Source organism: Pogonomyrmex barbatus, unplaced genomic scaffold, assembly GCF_055798465.1.
Source record: "Pogonomyrmex barbatus isolate J1 unplaced genomic scaffold, ASM5579846v1 scaffold2, whole genome shotgun sequence".
NCBI lineage: Eukaryota > Metazoa > Arthropoda > Insecta > Hymenoptera > Formicidae > Pogonomyrmex > Pogonomyrmex barbatus.
In genome coordinates this window covers 17049575-17071310 of record NW_028297116.1, presented here as the reverse complement: position 1 = coordinate 17071310, position 21736 = coordinate 17049575, and the positions used below count along the sequence as shown (strand labels likewise).

The window sequence follows — 21736 nt, the reverse complement described above, 5'->3', positions numbered from 1 at the left end:
CTCTCTTCTCTAACTGATCCGAGTGAACGAGAGAGAGAGAGAGAGAGAGAGAGAGAGAGAGAGGAGGAACGCGCCGGGGAAAGGTGGAGAAAGAGAGAAGAGAGAGGTAGAGACGGGACGAAAGCGACGTTCCCCGCTGTCCGTATACCTATAGGAATTGTCGATTTAAATGTTTACTAATAACCAGGCTTGTCCAGCAACCACCCAGAAGTCGGTCGCTTTGCATTTTTATAAGTACATCCCGGCCGTCCTGGTTCCGAGAATGAGAACGTTTCATATTCATTCACCGTTCTGAAAGGACGGTCCCCTACGTCGACTAGAAGCCTCCTCATGTATGTATTGTCTCTGCTGAATTGCGCACGATGCACGATTAGACCCTCGACTCGAATGGCATAATAATCAACATGTTACTCGAGTTGGAAAAGCGGGGTACGTTCAAGAATACCGAATTGTATTTGATTGTTAAGTCAGTCGATAAATTCGATACTTACACGGAATGTCTCTTAGTATAATTGAAAAGACGATAATTCCACATCAAAAAGTAAAATGGAAAATTTTGCTTGAAAAAAATTAACATGTATAAAATGGAAATAATAAACACTCGACGGGAATATATGATTAAGTGGTGCTATTGCTGGCGAAGAGCTAGGTACAAGAAATGATAACTCGTTTGCTTTCCGTAATGATTCGTTTATTGCGAAAGGACACAGTCTGCGTTAATGTCGCGTGTCAGTGCAACATCAGTGGGCTCGCGTGAAATTTTGGACACGAATGACTAAAAGGTGATGGCGATCGTTCACTCTCGACATGACATGATATGTTGACAGCCGTTGTGCCCGTGGCTTCACCTTCGTGTAACTTAGAACGTTCCTTTTCTACGCAACGACGACGGGATTGCAGCAGATTGCGAGCGACGTCGCAGCTTGCGAGTCGACGAAGGCACGTCGATTCGCGATTTCGCCGCAGCCTTCGTTCGCGCTCTTGCGAAAAATTATCACGAGCCAATAATTTTTAGCAAAATAAATAAAGGAGAAGATTACTTACAAGAAGAGGAACCAAGGACCGATCTCCAAGAATCTTTATACATTCCGGCGATCCCTCGCAATCTGTCGCCGCGATTAACGACTCATATCTCGTCATGCTCGACCGAGTCACGTGAATCGATAATATTATAAACATTGCAATAACAATCATAATAATAATCATAATAATCATAATAATAATAATTCGTCATTAATATGAATTATGATCTCAGGTAGGCTAGTAATATAGTGTCTACTCTACATACAATACATACACTGGCCGGACGATTTCTCTCTACTGGGCCTCTCTCTACTATTTACAAACGCATAAATAATATTAATTATATTATCGTATATCTTTAGATATTTATAATATTTATATGTGTGTGTAATAGTACTGTCGAGTTGACGCGCTAGTTGTTGTACGGTTATACCGCGATAGCCACTATTGGATAGTCGGTACTACGAGTTTTCCGTTTTTAATCGTGAGTAATTGAATGCAGAAAATAAAATTTGGATCGGAAGTCGAGGAGGACAGAGGGAAGGGAAGCGAGAGATTAAAAAAAAGAAGAAGAAGGAACATTGACGATGACGAATCGAAAGGAAGAACGAGGAAAGAAAAGACTAGGAACGAGGAACGGATCGGGGCAGTATATTTCTTCATCTCCCGTTTTACTGTACACTAATTACAAGGTCGTAGTCTCTGATTATTGTCAGCCACACCACACAAAACGCCCGCCGGATGCACAGCGCGCGCTCGCGATAAACGTCTTTTTTTTTTTTTTTAGCGATCGGTCGCTACGTCGAGTCACACTCGTCCCGGGGATTTGAGTTCCTGAGTCGCGGGGAGACCGCCGCCCGCCGGATGGGGCGAATGATCGGACCTGCCCGACGACGCCGTCGACGATGACGACGGCGACAAGCCGGAGGACGCGGTGGTCAGTAACACGGCCGATCCGGTGGTGGTACCGCCGGCCGCGCCGCTACTGCCGTTAATCGAGAAAGGTTTCACATTACCAGCGGCGGAGATCGACGAGGACGAGGACGACGTGAGTATGCTCGGGGCCGTGGATGGCGGTATCACACCGCCCAGTCCACCCAGAGTTCTCGAGTACGTCTCCAACAGGGATATGTCGCCGGAACCGAGATGGGACGCGCCGTACAAGTTCCTGTAGAAGTCCGGATGCGGTCTTACGAACTGCGTGCCCGGATGTATCGCCGGATGCAGAGGATGATGAGGCGGCAATCGACTGGCCAAGGGGCTTACGAGTTTGCCCCCTGCGGCACCACCGCCTCCACCGCCACTAACACCGCCGCCACCACCACCGCCGCCGCCGCTGCCGATGCCGCCTCCACCTCCGCCCGTTCCGCTGTACGGTGACGTGAGACCCGTCATCGTGGCTGGATTCGTATTCTGCTGATCGCCGTCCTTGCTCGCCATGTCTGCCAGCGACCAGATCCGCGGCTTCGTCGTCACCGCGCTGCCCGTGGATGGCGCGCTGGTGCTCGGCGGCAGATGATGGTGCTGGCTACCCGGCGACGTACTCTCCGGCGAGGGATGACGCAACAACCGACCGTGATTCGGCGCGAGATATGCCGGATGTTGCAGCTGCAACGGATGCCTAGGCTCCCTCTGGTCGTACAGGCATTCCGGACTGTCCGGGCCGCTGTCCGCCCGCGACTCACTCCACTCGCTCTCGGTCCTACCTTGGACGCCCGCCGATCCGCCGCTGCCGCCGTGCAGTAGATCCAGACGGTGCGCCGGTCGTTCTCCATCCTCGCTGGAACCTGTACCTGAGTCTTTCGAATCTGAAAACCGAGAAGAAAAAGACGAGCGTCGTAATTCGGAGTAACATGATTCCGCTTCTAATCTTCAATTTTTTTTTTTTTTTTTTTTTTTTTTTTTTTTTTTTTACCAAGAAGCTTTGAATTTACTTAAGAATTTAAGCGGAAGAATTTGCTTCAAAAATATAATAGCAGTGCTGATTATTGATAGACATGATTGATGCATCGATCAATTGATAATCGACACGTCACGCAAATGACGCAATTAAAAAAAAAATCATTTAACTATTCAAAGCAATGTAGGACTCACCTAACCGATCTTTCTCATCGACGCTCTTCCTCCCGCTATCATCGTCTTCATTATTATTATCTTCGTCTTCGACACGGTTTCTCGGCTCCCACGTCATTTTATTTTCTTTTTTCAAGCGTCTTCGCGCGTTCGCGAACCACGTCGACACTTGTGTCAGTGTCATCTTGGTAATAATAGCCAGCATGATCTTTTCGCCTTTCGTAGGATATGGGTTCTTCTTGTGCTCGTTTAGCCACGCCTTAAGCGTGCTCGTTGTTTCTCGTGTCGCGTTTTTTCGCCTCGCACCATTTAGATCCATGCCATAACTACAACAAATTCAAGTAAAAAAAAAATTATATGCAAAATAAATCTTCACACACAGTAATCATCGAGTTACTCTCTCATATTCCGCGGCTATGTAGAAAATATTTTCATAGGCAATACATGCGAACAAATGAAGCAATAATGATGAGAATTCAATAATGAGCATATGGAAGATCATTGCTTGTTTATGCTCTCGGTAACAAGTTGTGTCTCGCAATCGGAACGCAGATGTAGAACTTGTAGACTAAGTCACGCGTTTATTATCCCATAACTGGTCTGGTAGGCCTCTCCGAACAGTTCCCGATCCTCACCAGACTAGTCGAGGATTAAGTTCTATATCACGAACACGTTTACGTCGTTCAAGGGAGACGCATGACCCGAATAGACGAATAGATAGATAGACACGGGGCATATTTTATACGCGAATGAGCGAAAATAAACGCGAGACACCGAAGAAACGGAGGTCAAAGGGGGGTTGGAAGACCCTCCACGGAATCTCACGTCGAAAACTTATCCCATCGTGGGGCTCGTTATGCCTTCCCCAACGTCGGTATAAAAGTCCGAGTCCTGCTCGGTTTGAAGAGCGATATAGCGGGTAGAGGTAGGTACTACTTTCATCCCGAGAGCAGATCTCTATCTAACGGTTTAAGCTCTTTCCTTCCATTCTGGCCAGAGGAATGGAGCAGAAAGAGAGTAGAAGGGCGAAGGGGGGGAGGGAAAGAAAAGGAGAGCAAGCAACCTCTTTCTTGCCTTCCGCCTCACTCTGTCGGATCGGAGCGACCGACCCTCTGGGATCCCATTACTAAAAGACTAACCCTTATCAAAGATTAAACTTCGGTATAACTGCTGAATCGACGGGATCGAAATTAAATTTTCCACCGCCAGAGCGACCGGCTAGGACTCACAGGATACTTTCTCTCCGCTCTTTTCTTTTCATTCCCTCTGTGTCCTTCTTCCTCTGCTTCTCTCTGTGAATTTTTATTTTTTCTTATTCATCTCTCTCGTTTCCTTTTGTAGTTTTTTGTTCGCGTGTACGATCTGGTCGAGATGTCGCGACTCGATTCAAAGCTTCGGATCTCTCGAGTGATTTATATGAAATCGAAAATGGTTTATCTAATCGAAAAATGGTATTCTTAATTCGTACTCGTCATTAATGATTGCAGTTCTTATTAAATTCTATCGCAAATGTACATAGACCCCTCTTTGATTTATTAAGAATTATAATACATAGAAAAAATTATTCAATTATAAAAGCTACGATTTAATTGTTGTTATTTCCGTAAACGTATGTACTTTAATACATAAACAATTGCAAAATAAATAAAAGCTCACATAGGACTCTGAGTGTGAAAAACCTTTTCTCATAAAAATATCGCTGAACGACGAGATATCGTTGATTCAAATCCCCAACCAACACCTCCACCACCTCCTGGACTTCGGTGGTGTCCCCGTCACGGCGCGTCGCCATTATTGAGCTTTATTTTCGCCTTCGCACACCCCGAGACGTATCCGACGACAGGGTGAGGGTGGGAAGGCGTGTATGGACGCGCGACTGACGTCCCTGGTGTTGCGTGGCGTCGGATAGGTTAGATATAGGGGTGGTGAGCGTGGAAGTGGCGACGGGAGATGGGAAATTAATAAAACTGTCACTTATCTACCCTTCTCCCCGAGGCAGGCCTACACACGGTATTTCTCGCTCCTCTATCTTCGTTGTCACCCTCCGCCCTCGTTCGCCACCTCCCTATCTCCCTCCACTCTTCCTCCTGCTATCTACCCGTCGCACTTTTCCTGCTTCTATTTGTCTCGCTCCGATTCCGGGGCGCCCCGCATGCGGGATTTGAAGCAGCTGAAACGAAGCGCTAAACATTTCAATTTGGCATCAGGCGCTTCCATGCCACGCGCGCGCGCGCGCGCGCGAACGCCTTGATATACATCGTTCTGTTTCCTCCAACCTATCCTATCCTTCCGCTGTATATTCCTCGTCCTATCCGCACGACGCCAGGTCGCAGACGCGGACTACCTCCGTTCACGTCGAGAGAACGGAGGCGAAGAGTGGTTTAGGCGAGTAGCGAGTACTGAAGGGAAAGCACGAAGGGAAGAGAACGCTCGAGGTGGACCGACATCGATAGAACGGGAAGAGGAAAAGTGCGAGAAAGATAGAAAAGAGCCAAGAGCACCAAGAGGAGACGGCAGGGCGGCGGTGGCAGTGGCGATGGCGGTGGCGGTGGCGGTGGCGGTGGCGGTGGCGGCGGGGGGATGGCTTAACCCCGGTCTGTTTGCGAGGAGCAAATGGCGTTCTGCAGTTATTTTAAAATTCAGCCGGTGGCAGGGGGCGCGGATCGGATTAAAAAATCAGAGTGGAAGCTTGTTTCTCATGATAACAGCCAGCCGCCCCGAGAGCGGCAACTGCTGGTGCCGCTGCTTTCTCCCGATTTCGCCTCTCTCTGCCACTCTCCTCCGCTCCGTCTCTATCTCTCTATTTCCTCCATCCGCGTACCGAGCCTGTTTTCCGTCTCTTTTCTTGGCTCGCAGTACCCAACGAGAGACTTCACTCCCCGTTACGTTCCTCCTCTCTCATCCCAAATCCCCCCCCTCCCCCTCCCCTCGCCCCGCGCCAAGCGATTCTCCCAATCTATCTCCCGTACAGCCGCTACCTCCGGTATCATCACCGCCACCAACCATCGCTATCGCCATCGTCAACCGCTTTAAATATACGGACATACGTATATGTATGTATATGTATGTGTGTGTGTGTGTGTGTGTGTGTATATATAATATATATATATATATATATATATATATATATATAGTGTGTGTGTGTGTGTGTGTGTGTGTGTGTGTGTGTGTGTGTGTGTGTGTATGGCGGTAGAATATAGACGAGCTCTGTGCATTTGCCGGAGATATATAAATATATATGCAAATGCGCATAAGTGTACGTTGATACGCATACGTATGCGCGGCATCGCGCGCATCCTCCTCTCCTCTCCTCTCCTCTCGCGCTCTCCACAACTGATCGCATCAAGTGCTTGTTTCCATGGTGATTGCTAATCGGGCCGCGTCTCGTGTTCCTATCCTACGCCATTTCCATCTTGTAATACGTCGTTCGTTGTTTCGCGAACAACTCATTATCGAGATTATGCGGTGATTATAAAAATTTCGCATTTTCCAAAGAGAACAGAAGAGAATGGACGTTTTATGCGGAAGACATCTTACGGATAGTCTTTCATAAGAATCCGTGCTCCCGTTATATCTCTTTATAAGACGGAAATACTTTTGACAATGTCACTTCCGATTCTTTTGCGGGCCGCATCCCGAAGGCATTTCAGCAATGTAGCAAGATAGCAACTTTCTTCATCAATTCTGCAATATATCACGATAGTAGAAATTTAACATTTTCGATCTCGACATAGAAAACCAGAAATATTAAAAGAACAAATTGAGATGATTAATCGTTTTTTGTATTTGATTTTTAAAGAATGAGAGAAAAACAGAAGTGAGATAAGACAGATAATATTTATTAATAAATGCGTAAATGAGCAAGATTTAATCAGTAAGATCATTAACGAGAAGTTGTCCCATAAAATCGTCGTTAGTCAGCGGATTGAAAAAATACGAGTATATCGATCGAGCGGATGTAAAGTAAATTTAAATACAAACGCGTAATAACGCATATATATTATTATTAAGCGTCTACCGTACAATGTTTCAAGCATGCTAACTCAACATGTATACGAGGTGTTGATTTAATCCTGTGAAGCACTCTGATTAATGCGAGTCGTAAAAGTATTATCGTCGATATACGCAACACATTTTCAATGACGTAACCGCGTTATACTTCCGCCAGCATGAGCTTCTGCAAGATAATTATAATCTTCGTCTCAAATGAATACATGTATCGATTATCGCGACGGTGCACAGGTGTACATCGTCACTATTGCCTTCGATCAAACTACAAATTCGTGAAGAATTGCGATTTGCACATCCCGCATACTTGACGACGTACGAAGCTGCAATATTTTTCGATCCGGGAGACTTATTCATCAAACCAAATCCATCCCGAACAAGCGCGCATCGTGATTGACATTCTCCGAGAATGGAAATCGCTATCGGGAATATATTTTTCATAGATAACAACCAGTTCTTCGCGCGTTTTCATGATGAAGCTTCGAGTCCCGCAAGGCCCAGCTAGCGTTTTCACGACGGCGATTACGGAAATCGAGTCGACCATTAAAAGCCAACCAAACGGCCATTTCTTTCGCTTTTTTCCCGTCGACCGGTTAGCGTAAACGCGTCCATCAAGATGTAGTCTCCGAAGAGGGTGGAAACGGGGAGGGGGAGAGCCCCGGGGGTGACCAAGGGCAGTCCACCTCGGGGCAGGTGTGCGGTTGGCATGACTCCGCCCCTCGTCACCAGCCGTAACTAGGGATGATATCTAACTTCGTCCGCCGTCCTGCTCCCTCTCTCCTAAGCCCTCTGCGCCCGACGCTCCTTTTCAGATACGGTCGTCATGCCTTACGTTTTATCAGCGCGTTACTGCGGCCATTTCAGTGGTAGACGCCATCTTTCCGCGGCACAACCGTGGGCACGCACGAGGGTTGCGCGTTCGCGCGCATCTTTCCATCCAGTTTGTCCCAAAGCCCGCCCGTCCATCCGCTCGCCCGCCTCCTGCGCATCACCACTGTCCCTGTCGTTTGTGGTCGCGCTTAAGTTTAATCAGCCGCGGCTAGACTGGTTTGCGGCCTCTTTGATCCACCCGCTTTCCGTGGCGGTGACCTTGCGAGTCCTCGTGAGATAGGTTGAGAACACGAGCATCAACTGGCAGATTTAGCCAAGATAAAAAAAATCAAGTTATTATATTGTATAAAAGTCCTCTATTTATTTAAAAAACTGCCAACGTTTTACATTAATTGATGATTTGTATAACTCATTAGATATAAAATATTTTCGTGAGAAGCTTTTATTTATTTATAAGAGGTTTATGATTCACATATTATTCAATTTATTTTATCAGATTTTTGTGTCTTTATACTTGAGCCAACCCCTGTCGAATCGCTGATCATTCGAGACTAATATATATGAAATTTCCGTATCGACCAAACGTTTTACGCACGATTCCAACAACATGTATTTCGGCACATGCTCTTAAAATCAGAATGAAGTAAGAGAGAGAGGGAGGAGAGAGAGAGAGAGAGAGAGAGAGAGAGAGAGAGAAAGAAAGAGACGCCAAGTATTCACGGGGATGGACTAATTCGACTTAGCAACGTGCTCTTGATACGTATAAATATTTGCGTTGACTAGAACCACGATATACGAGATGCGAGAGCGCATGACGGAGAAACAGGAAGAGAACGACGTGTGGAACGAGAGAGAGAGCTGGCCGATTATTAGTGTCGAGTTACAGTCGGCCCGCGGGAAGAGACGGCACATTGGCCACAGTTTTCACTCCCGCAGTTTACACGACACGAGCGTCTAGTGCGGTACCCGATGTCGTCACGTTAAGCTCTTAGAAGCGCTTAGAAGCGCGTCCTCGCGTCGCCACACCTCACCTCGCCTCGCCTCGCCTCGCCTCGCCTCATCTCGCTTCACCCCGAGAAGAGGAAGTTTTGTCACCGCGGTGTCACAGTCGGTTGTTCCGCATCCAACTTTATTACCAGTTGGTCGCGGTGTGACAGATCGATCGTAAACTTCGTCGGATATGTGTGTGCGATGAACGTGCGTCTCGCCAGAGTGGCGGCGAAGAGTCTCTCTCTCTCTCTCTCTCTCTCTCTCTCTCTCTCTCTCTCTCTCTCTCTCTCTCTCTCTCTCTCTCTCTCCCTCTCCCTCTCGTTCTTTCTCTTACTCATTCTCCCGGCTGTCCCGGTGAATATCGCCGAATTTATACAAAATGATACACAGTGCGCTACTTTGTCACACGATCGCTTAAATCCGTCCGCGAAACGCACTCTCAACTCCGTCGTTCATGATTAAAGTCACGCTGAATTATCGCAAGTCGAGATTATTGCTTCACGCTTCTCTCGACCGTTATCGCTGAACTTACGAAATTTATGGAAGCACGCTTCCTGTGCTTCGCAGAAAGATATGCGGCGAACGGTAACGGATCGGCCACCGCTTAATTACTAATTAGCCTGTACTCCCAGACATTCGTTTTCCTGTTTATTACATGCTGACGAAGCGCGCCGTTTAACAAGTTCTTCTATAAAATAAAGTCGAGCGGAGGAAAGATCGTTATCTTGGCAGGCCGTGAATTTAGGAAACGTTCCGTAGAATGAAGTGTAAAATGGAATAATTTATCACACATGTTAAACTTATGATTTATCACGTCGACGACTCTTTTGCTTGGTACCTTCTGTACCCTCTTAATCGAGGCATATATTCTTATGAATTATTCACTCCGTTTAATCGAGAAACGATTCTCGGCGGAGTGTATCAGCTTTACCGTGTTAGCGATTTCACGTTGATACTCATTTTTAACATTTTTCTGAAATTGGTGGTCGCTCGGTCGAGAACGGTGGCCTCTTTCGATCCGCCTGCAATCAGTGCAGCAGCGCGCTACTTCTCCGCAACGTCTGTACGGACACCGAGAGAAGGCAGCGATATCGGATAGAGGGGTGCGGCCGAGTCATTAAATCCCGACGCGCATACATAGCCGGGGCAGGACTAATCTACGTCCATTAAGCCTAATGGGGAAAGAACGGCGTGCATTCCGCGGGCTGCCTGTCACGCGGTTCGACGAATCGCTGTCATCCGCATGTTGCCGAAGGAGCGAGGCTGCGCGCGCGGGTCCGCGTCCCTTCCGCCTAACGAAAAACGAGTGTCGCTGACTTTTCCACCGGGTACGTCCCCCTCAACCCTTATCGGCGAGACAAAAACCGTCCCCCGGGACCGAAACCGGGTCATTAAACGGCCGTACATCATCCACGCGAGACGTATCTCCTGGGCGGGGCACCGAAGGGTGTGGGATACCAGCCTCGTCTCATTAGCCGCGAAATATTTCGAGTCCTATCGGCGCCGAGCGGAGGACGCTGCCGTTGAGGTCCTAATTTCCAAATGATAACGTCAAACCGGCTTTCGCCGTGGAGAATACTCAAGTCCTTCGAACGTGAAACGTCGTTAACTCACTTTTCTAAGGTCGTCGATGAGAAAGATGAAAGACACATCATGAATCTATTTCTTTTCGCTTAGATGATTTCGTCGTACTTAGATAGTTATTAAAATTTAGAAATCTATTTTTTTCATGAATGTACAATATTCGACAAAGGCATGATTCTTCGAAGAATCTTCTTTTCGCCCCCGAAAAGCACTCTCATAACTTCGTACGTACATTAGGATTCACGTGTCGTCGATTCGAAAATTGCATCACGAGTCTATTTTTTTTTTTTTCGCTTATATAGATAATGTCGTTCGACGACAAACTTAGATAATTATTAAAATTTAAAAATCCATTTCTTTCACGAACGTGTAATAATGTTCGACTTTATAAAGCATGGTTCTTCGAAGAATCTTCTCTTCTTCCCCGATAAGCACGCTCGGATCTCATAACTTTGTACGTACATTAGGATTCACGTGTCGTATCTCTCGGGATCCTCGAGCGACTCGTTCGAGACTCGAAGCGCGTGCCGGCACATCGGTGTCGTTGTACGGACACGCTTAATAATACTACGTATCGGCGATCGCCCTCAGCGATATACCGGACATAGAGCGCGCGAGCCAACGTAAGCGGGTCCCGCTTGTACGAGCGGAGAGGTCTGCGCTTGCCGCTTTCTTATTGTTTACCCTATATGTCTCCGGAAGCAAGGCCAATCCGCCGGAAAGACGAGACCGTTAACCCGCACGATCCCGAGACCTCGCGGCCGTGCATGCCAACGCTGCATTATTGGCTTTTTGTATGCTCATGTTAAGTGGTCGTCGCGCACGCTCGCGCATAATGCGCCGGATCCTTCGCACCTCCCGGTTCCGATTTAAGCGATAGTTCCGGGCCGGGCGTTACCGAAACTCGCCACTGTAGACTTCAAGTAGACGTAATCGTTTTTTCGCGATGGGATTAGTCGGTGGAGTGATTTAATATAGCTATTATTACGCGGTAATCAAAATAAAAAATTGCAATAGGTATCGTTAAATAATAATGGTAGTGGGAATAATTAATTTTATGTGTAAAAGAGATACGCTTTACATTTAATAACACGTTATATTAAACAAGGTAAAGTAACTCCTGGCGCTTTTGAACGCCGGCGCGAGATACGAAGAGAAAGTTGCGTGCTGAGAAACTATAAAATAAAATCGTACATACATACCGTGTGATACAAGTTCGTAACGCACGCAGGAAAATGACAGAATTGAATATTATTTAAATTTGAGTCTTGAATTTGATTTGCGATTACTAAAAAGAATAAAAAATACAAATAATCAATTCTGTTTTTTTTTTTAACAATAACTTATATCAATAATGAGTGCTTTAAACATCAACATAGACATTTCTTTTAGATTTACGATTTACGTTAAAGACACCGCGCACAATTCGATAAAAGATTGACTATAACGCGCTTTATATACAAGTCAAGAAAAGCTTTCACGTTTGTCTTTCATGCACGTGCGAATTCGTTCTCGAAACGCGAAGGAAACGCGAGAACGGGGCGTGTCGCCGACGAGCACGGAAACTTTCCGTAGCAGACACGCATTAGCTAAATAAGCATAATTTTATGAGAAAGCAAAAAGAATCGGTTTATTTGGACGCGAAGAATCGATCGTATCTTCAACGATCCTTCACTCCTGTCCTCCGAGAATCCGATGGGAAATATATTTAAAATTTAAAAAAAAAGGGGAAAAGATGGAGACCTCGGAGTGTCGTTCTGTATTTTCCTATTTACCAGATAGCTGGCGCAGGTGCAGCTGCGATTCGCGGCATCTTCGTCTTCGTGTTGACAGTCGCATTGGAAATCGCGCGTGCGGTTCCGGTGCGGCCCGGAACACACGGATCCTTTGCGCGGTGGGTCCCTCCGCAAAGGAGAACCTCGATCGCTCGGCCACGACTAGAGCGAATGGATGCTAAGCAAGCTGTATTACCCGATCGTTTCCTTGCATACAAAACAGCCGTCACCGGAAGTGCGTCACGCACGACAGTATAGATTCCACGCGTTGACCGCTGTTGTCAACCAGGCTCGCTGCTTCGCCTTTAGAGGAGCGTGTCTCCCCTCCGACCCCTGTGTCGTGGTGAAATACGTGACAGCGTGACGTGTGTTATATCTGTATATTTTCTCGGGCAGCGGCGGAATATCGAACGCCCCGATCGCGACATTGACGTAAAAGAGCGCTACGAATTGAATCTTTATCAAATCTGTTGACACATGTCACCGCTAGACGTTATATGGAGGGAGAGAGAGAGAGAGAGAGAAAGAAGAAGATAAACGGCCTCTCAACGCTTGGAATAAAACTTCACAGGCTGCAACACCGAGTCTCTGTATGTGGATCGAAACGTTCTCTTCTTAAAAAATAATATCTCATTTGCGATCGGGGCTTGTATTCGCTATGATCGAAAATGATATCGACCGTGATATTCGCGCGGAAACATTTCAAGCGTGGACCGGCCAATATTCAGCGATAATTTACATAGTTATCGGTCATATTTACATAGATACGACCGGTCATCATGTATACGGCGCGGTATCAGAATTCCTCGCTCGCGCGTGAAACGCGCGGCGTTTACGAAGTTCGAAATTTTTCGAACGCGATCCAACCCTGGCATCCGGTAAACGAGAAATCCCGGAAACGCGACCTAAGCAGAGGCGAATTATCGACATTACGACGGATAACCGATCACTCGCAAACGTCGTCGCGCGTCAGCTGCGCCACTTCGGGCGCTTTCTCCGAATTTTTTAATCTTCATCGTCCCGGTGCCTGGTGATCCGATTCGAATTTATCAAGCGAGACCTTTCCCCGGTCGCGTCACGACACGGTCGCGACCGATTCCGAGTGCGCGAGGAAAAAGCGCCGTGGCGACAGTCCCGGGTCAGTTGAGCGCTAATTTATTGAAATGTTTATGTGTTTCTCTCGCCGTCTTATCGCTCCGTCCGTGCATCGGCGTATCGGCCCGTGGAAAGGAGAAGGAGAATCCACGTATAACCTGATTGCGCGATCTCTCTCTCTCTCTCTCTCTCTCTCTCTCTCTCTCTCTCTCTCTCTCTCTCTCTCTCTCTGCTTCGCGCGATGGAAGACACCAAGGCGCGTCGACGTTGAAAATACGTAACACATCGCGGAGATTACAGGGTAATTAAGATTCGCCCTCATCTCGTAGATTTGCGAAAGAACGTTGCGCTCTTGTCATTACAGAGCGAGAGTACTCTTTCGCTGTAATATTGTTTCGGTATCATTAAAACAGTTATCACGACCGCTGTAAAGTTTTCAACAACGAAGAGATAAATAAAATTATAACGTGATGTTCGCTATCACTCACGGGGATCTTTCAAGGAATTTTTATCTTCCTATGAAAGCTGATATAATATGTTATTTCGCTCGGATTACTTTTTGCGAACGGATTTTTCTAATACCGTGGACCTTATCATTATCTTCATGCGAACACATTCTTCATGCGAACGGATTTTTCTAATACTGTGGACCTTTTATCATTAAATCAACTGGACAGTTTTCTGACAATTGCGTAATTCTATTTAAAATAAGAGCCGGAAAACGTTTGACTTATTTGCATCGAGATTTGCAGTTTGTTATCTAATTAAACTGTTGTTGTGCCTCGTGTTTAGATTTGTATAAACAGCATAGATATCGATGTCATAAGCTAAACATGTAATTCGTATGATGAATATTTCGGAAAATATTTACAAGACTTACCCGTTGAAGGGATAACTCGCAAAAGCAGCGTCGTAAGGGTGATACACCGAGGGATAAGGCCATGCTGCTGCGGCTCCAGCGCCCAGATTTTCTTTCAGATCCAGACCGGCAGCCTACATAACAAATAAATAAATATTTCGAATATTTATAACTATCACGCACCTGCCCGACTATTATAACATACATAAATAACAACAAAGAACAAGATAAGAAAATAATAATAAACGAACAGAATTAAGAACGATTATTGTACGAAATAGTTTACGTTGAGAAAATTGGAGTAATTTTACGTCGTCCAGTTTTCTCGAGATTATTAACGTACATGTATACACGTGCGGAACCATTAGCGGTCGCGCCGATAATTTTCACAAGTCGTTTCAGCGATGGCAGGATTGGCGATCGCGAATCTGCACGCGCCAGGGATTTATTCTAGCAATTCATGCGCGCGCGCATGCGCGAATGCATTCACCGAGCCCGGTCACTCGTTATCGCACATTTTTAAATGAAATCGTGCAGAATGCGGTTAATTACTCGAAAGATCCATTTTTAGGGACGAATGTCGTAATTAGCCCGTATCGGCCGCGCCACTCGGCTCCGATCTCCGATTCATCGACCATGATGAAAGAATAGCTGGCAAAGCGCTGATAATAATAATTAGGATCGATGTGTGTGGCTCTCTTGTTTGCTTCTCTAACCCACGACCTCGCTTATACGACAGGACAATCGCTATTAAATTTCTACCGTATTTTATCTAGCGAGTATAATAGGCTCATAAAAGACTCACTCTCTGTTTCTTTTTCTTCTTTTGCGCGTAATTACGCGCAAACGTCACATATAATAATATTTTAATGCAATATAAAATATCCACAGAAAAGAGTTAATCTTAAATCAAGACAGATATTCTTACGTAAACAAAAATATTATCTTCGTATGAAAGATTTTTATTCTTGTGTTGAATAAAAGTAATACTTGCATCAATATAAATTCAATCAAATCAAGGCTAAAATTTTTAAAAAATTATAATCATATATTATTATATTTTTAAATTTATATTCTTGCTGATATATGAGAATATTTGTTTTGAAGACTAATTTCTTTTCTGATATCGGATTAGATATTCAAACATGTGCAAAATAAGAGACAAAGGAAATAAAAGATGTTGAGTTTACGCGATAACGTTCGAAGTTCGAAAAGCGATGTCCGCAACAGGAATTACGCAATTAAATTTATGAAATCGCCGCCCGTAATTATCATAAGCATAAACATAAATGCGAATGCCATGGAACGCAGACAGGAGGGAAATAAACGTTTATGCTAAAAAGTGATACTTAATCACTTTATGCAGGAGATATCACGGGGATACGTCGCATACGGAAGTCGATGTGCGACCTGTACAATCTGCTGCCTCGTTATGAGCAGGCTACGTTATATACTCCTGTCCCTTAAGCTCGATCATAAAGAGCGACGATAACAGTTTGGTCTTAGCGACGACGACACGGCAACGAGCGACAGTGTCCCGCTGTTACGACAGGACGGATTCATAAATTTACGCTTGGTCGCTATTTTCTTCGACTACACACTTCGCGTGTGGTCAGATAACGCTTGTCCTACGTACAAACGAACACGCCAAAGCGCTTCTTCTGGATTCTACATTAATAACACGTCATCCAGTCGCGATGACATCTCGATATCGCGAATCGCGACGCGGGAAAGAAGTGACGACGAAAGAGCAATTTTTTTGTTTCGGGAACACACGACGGTAGCGAATTGTGCGAATTGCGAACACGTTTAAAATCGACTGCGACTTTGTGGGAAAAAAAAAAAAAAAAAAAATAGGATTGCTAAACTTCGTTAATCCTTTGAATAAACACGTCATTTCGGAATATTTGACCGAGTCATGAATATAAAAATTCATATCAGAATTTAATCTGCACTCTCTCGATTATACAGAAATATAGAAGTCCGTTCGGGATTGGGATTTAATCCGCGTGATAAAAATTTTACGGCGGAATATAACTCCGCTACTATTGCCGGCTCGCGCGGAGCATTTATCGATATTGGAGAGCCACATTGAGCGTTTTCGACGACCTGAGATCGACGGTAGTGCGACGGGAATGCGGAAATATAGCGAAGAGAATCCTCGCATCCTGAGTTTCCAATGGACCCGACTTCGTTCAGATATTAATCTTTTGCGCCGAATGAGAAGAGCGGTAGAAAGAGAGCAGGTAAAAATTGAAAACACCGACAGAATTGTCGTAAGTTTTACGCGGAGCGTAAGGGAACCTTTTATATATTATATACGTGACATTTACGAAAATATTTGCATAGGAATATAAATAGTTTGTAAAGAATTATCATCTAAGGATTCATATCTCTATATTTTTTTTAAATTATTATACAAATAGCGTGCTTTGATTACGTGTGCCGATGCTATAACATTGTATTATTTAAATAAAAATTTATTCTCTGAATACAACAAGCATTCAGCATATCGGCATTATACATATTTATTTACTTTCATTTTAAAAACATCTAGACGCTAATTGAATACTTTGATGATAGCGCGATATTAATTATACAAGTGGATATGCATAAGAGAAATTAATTTATTGTATTGCTGTCTGCAAGGAAATCAGTTGTGTAATGAAAAATTACCGACTGCGTGATTATTATCGGTTATTCGTATGAACCTAACATTGCTATACCGGATTTTTCGCTTACGAATATCTATGTTATAGAGAATGAACGAGATGAGTTACGTTATAAAATGCACTATATCATGAAATACATTTGCTTGTTTCGTCTTTAATAAAATAAATAAATATAGTTAACTTGGAAATACATATACGGTATTCAGAATTTCCGGGTACGTTATCATCGATAGTATCGTAAAATCCACAATATCCTTTGTTTCACGAATTGCTGCAGTCGTGCATCGATATTATCTCTCTCTCCCAGGCTTATCGATACGCTACTCTCTGCACCGCGAGCAAATTCTGGAAACCAAGTACACACCATATCCCGTTGCGACGAAATACTACCTACAACCGATTCGAAGGCCTGATATTGAGTTTATCGCGCGCGCGACATAGTTGACAACAATTTATAAATGGTCGCGAGTCATATATTTTAATAGTAATAACGTGTAAAGCTTGCAAAATGAAAAAAAAAAAAAAAAAAAAAAAGAAGAAGAAGAAAGAAGGTACTTCGCGATCGCGGAAGAGGAAAACGCAGTCGGATAAAACCGTCGGATTTTGATTTCGAACTTTCACTTCGGCCCTTTTTATTTCGCACGCATATGACATACTTGTTCGACATCAACTCACCGTAGGTGTGTAGAAGGGCGCCTGCTCGGCGCTCAAGCTGGGAAAGTACGCGGCCATGCCCTCGGACGCCGCGGCCGCTGCGGCGGCCGCGTATGGCGCGCTGTACATGGAGAGCGCGGCCGTGGGCAGGCCACCTAGACGTTGATAGCCGCCCAGTAGCTCGTACTGACAGGAGCAAACGGTCTGACCCGTCAACGGATCCGTGAAGATCGGCCGACCGGTGTCGCAGCATCTAGCCGCGGCGGGACCGCCAGCCGATGGCGGCGGGTGACCCTGGGACGGGCTGACCGAGGTAGTGGGACTGCCGGGCGGTCTCACGATCGCGCTCGTCACCGCCATCCTCGCTTGCGACAGACCGGCTACGTCCAGGGGATGATTCGTCGTCGTACTGGCGGCTACGCTGCTGACCAAGGACGAGCCGCCCGCGCTCAGGATCGCACCGGTTGCGGGCGAGGCCGAGGACGGCGCCAACGACGAGTTCACTGTCACAGGACACTGTAACATCGACAAGCAGGACTCTAATTAGTATCCAATTAAATTAATTTAATTTAATTCACTTTATTTTTTTTTTTAATTAATTTATTTTTTTTTAATATTTGTTTGAGCTTTTTTTTTTATTTGATTATAATCAATTCTAAAGCAAAAAAACGTTCCAACTTCTTCGATTGACGATGCAAATATAATACCTGTGTGAAATTTTTCTTAAATGTTGAATTCATCGCTGAATTATATTTTGTAAGGGTTAGATGTATCGTCGCTACGAAATCTCAAAGTATCAACGACGTGTTGCAGCTGGCGGATCGTAAGAGGCGATCCCCATTATGAAAAGGTGAACGCAACTGGGAACCATAAGGCCCCCCCCCTCCCTTTTATTTCCACGACTAAACTGAAAATCTACAGGCCTCGAGCATAATGCCGGCGGGCCTCATTAATTCCATATCAAACACTACGGCTAAATAGATTAGCGGGTTGAGTGCCTTTCGCGCCCGGGAACCTAAACAAACCCCCGTGAAACACCCCTACTCCGAGAGAGACGCTCCCCGCGATTGTCCCAGCCAGCCATCCATCTATCCATTGCCTCGTTTCGGTGGCCCCAAACATATTGTCGAAACCCCCGTACGCATTGTGCCGGAGCGAAAAACCCATGCGCGATGCGCATTATGGCGTTGAGAGAGAGAGAGAGAGAGAGAGAGAGAGAGAGAGAGAGGAGAGAGTCGCGTTAATGCGTGTCCTCGATGCGTCGCCGATGTTTCGAGGGCCAACTGTCGCACGATGGTCAAACACACGCGTGCGCGTGTATATGATAAATACCGCATCTTCGTTACGTTCCGACTGAGGCATAACGCGCGATTTCAATCGACGATAAAGCTAATATAAAGTAGGTAGTCTTAATTAGAATTTCCGGTTGAAGAAGAATGCGCCTTGGATTATCCGCTCTTGTATCAATGTATCGGTTTAAATATGAGAATGTCGCGGACAGATGCGATTTTTTATATATATATATATAAATATATATAAAAGTTCTCTCTTGATTTAAAAATATGCTCGATATTCGCGTCGCGCTTAAAGGCGAAGGAACCGGTCCCTCGCCGGATGCATAACCATACATCCGACCATTCTCTCCCAGAAATCGTAAGATTCCAGGGAGTTCGAGGGAAAAGCCGGCGATGGCAAGAATGCGCTTCGGGACTTCGGATCGGGCAAAGGGTTAAACGACGAAGCGTGTTGGCGAGTGTCCGCGACCACGGGCCATAATTCAGTCCTAGTCCCCGAGAGAGGAAGCCAGACGGTGGAGCTGAGTTACTCGATGCGATCGCATCGAAGCTGCTGCTTGCCAGTCGCAACCGTGCAAACCGCAGCGGCAACTATATCACCTTCGCAAGGTGCTGAGCAATGATGCCTTACGATGTTTTTTTTGCAAATGAAACCTTGTAACTTGTTTCATCACATTTTTTTACGATATAACGAAAAAGATGTGACATTAAAAAAAAATTTTGTCAGAGTTTTCTTTGTCAGTCTTTCTATTATTTTCTATTATTTTCTCTTTGAATACCATTTTATTATATTTTTTGTATTATGTTTGTAATATGTTGTATTATGTTATATTATATTTTTTATTATATTTTTGTACCAGTGATGTAAAGAATATCGAATGGAATGGAATTCTTTAATTTATCAAAAAAACATGAATTCTGCAATGATATTTTATTATTTTATAATTCTGTATGAGGAAAATTATGTAGGAATACGCATTTAAGTATAAAAAAAAATATAGGAAAAGGAATTGAGGTATTATGTGTTTAAGCATCACTGGTTTCGTCGTTGCCATTGTTTCCTTTAAAGTAGCGAGGCTTCGAGGTAGTATTATGTAGCGCGCGACGTGCCGGTAGCGATCGACGAAGGCAATAATTATTCGTACGCCGTATACATGCCGATATATCGACGCATTAGCTTTTCGTTACCTCGTCCGCACCACGAGCGCGCTAATTGCCATCACTGTGATTTCTCTCGCAGATACCTCCCGATGAGGGAACGTTCGCGGAAGGTGGATTCGCGTTACGACACGACAATACTTTTCCTGAAACTTTCAAGTAAATCACATTCATTACTATCGTGTGTTCTACATTGATTAATCGTTCTTATGACGGAAACGTCGGGCATCAAGATCGAAGAATATTACGGATTAAGGACAAAGCTGTGATTTTTGCTGCTTTGCTTATACCAAGCAACATAACGAAACATTTTTTTTTTTCATTCGTTTGATACGAAATTTCGCGTGCCGCTCGGATCGCCGCCTTATCATCCCTCGCACGCCAGCCATTCGTTTCAAAACTAGAATCGCGTATCATTCCGCGTATCGTTCGGATTTATATTTATGGATATTTTGGAGGAGAGGCAGATATCAAGCGTCAGAAAAAAATAATCGTATCAATTTTTCTCGATTACGTTCAACACCTCGGCACGCGAACAGCGGAGACACTCTTCCTCGCGTACCCTCCTTTCGCGACGCTCACGTAATTATACGTTATTTACACCCGGTTTGGTGTAAAGTTTCGCGCGAACATCCGTTACTCGATACGTACCATAAGAACCGGTTGGCGATAAAGTGGACGAGCGATCGTCGCCGATCTACCTGCGACGACCTACCCACATTGCACTCGTCGCGAGCGAGCGAGACAAGCGGGAAATATATTCGTCGATGAATATATTGTGGATATTTAAACACTGCATGTGCGCCGTGGAACGTCGCATCGACGTCCTGACATCCTCGAGGAGTTTGCGGAAAGTTACACCGGGATTCTCGACTCGCACACTGGTTGTCGTTTCAGGTACCTGAATTGTTCGACCCATCGCTCACGCGTCGCGAAAAACCGATATCGCACGCATCGCGCCGCGAGTCAATGATCGATGGATTGATCGTCGTTCGGGCCTGGGAAAAAAAAAAAAACGCGTGTTCTCGGATTAAAGCGGCCGTGAACGGTTATCCGATGAGCGAGTAAAGATCACAACACCTGGTGCCACGCATCTTACGACCCGATTTGTATGCGCAAAGAACACGTAGGAGCAAGTAATAGCGTGATCAGCGATGTCTCTCGACAGCGGTAAAAAGCTTCGTCGCGAAAACATTGCTGAAGGATATAATAGAACTGCACAAGAACTGGTTGACATTTGCAGGAAGGACATTTGCTGATATCTGAATGTCTATTTGACAAGGTATAACCGAGATGTTAAAACACGATGATAAGCGCGAGAATAACGTGTACTGAGTTATTCATATTTATACAATCTGCCTCGAGATAGGTTAAACGGACAAATAATTTACACATATGTAAAATCACAAGTCATAACATCCGAGGATACGTATTCATGTTCTCTCTTGGAACTGATGGAGTCAATCGTCATAACGCACGCGATATCGCGATACCGCGAGTGAATTTCAATTGATGGATCTTGAACGATCCACGGGGGAAATTTATTCAAGTAAAATCGAAGAGGTGCCACGGGCGTCTTTCCAGCGAAGAGCCCGATAAACATAAAAACCCCCCCGGTTGACGACGACGATGCTCCGGACGATACGGGGTGTCAGATAGAGAAGCTTGTAAAGAACGCGGATAGGAGGGTAACGTTGAATCGGAAACGAACGACGGACC

At 45.2% G+C, this 21736-nt stretch overlaps 1 protein-coding gene across 1 annotated transcript in view; it reads right to left on the bottom strand.

Moving 5' to 3' along the window:
* Positions 1-669: 669 nt before the first annotated feature.
* Positions 670-21736, bottom strand: part of mirr (iroquois-class homeodomain protein mirror) — a 30360-nt gene continuing 9293 nt past the window's right edge. Inside the window, exons 2-5 of the mRNA XM_011646498.2 lie at positions 17586-18080; positions 14260-14372; positions 3118-3422; positions 670-2831 (exon numbers count right to left, since the gene is read on the bottom strand). Of these exons, the coding sequence (XP_011644800.1) occupies positions 1831-2831; positions 3118-3422; positions 14260-14372; positions 17586-18080 (1914 nt within the window). The 3' untranslated portion in view covers positions 670-1830. The remainder of the gene's footprint in view (positions 2832-3117; positions 3423-14259; positions 14373-17585; positions 18081-21736) is intronic.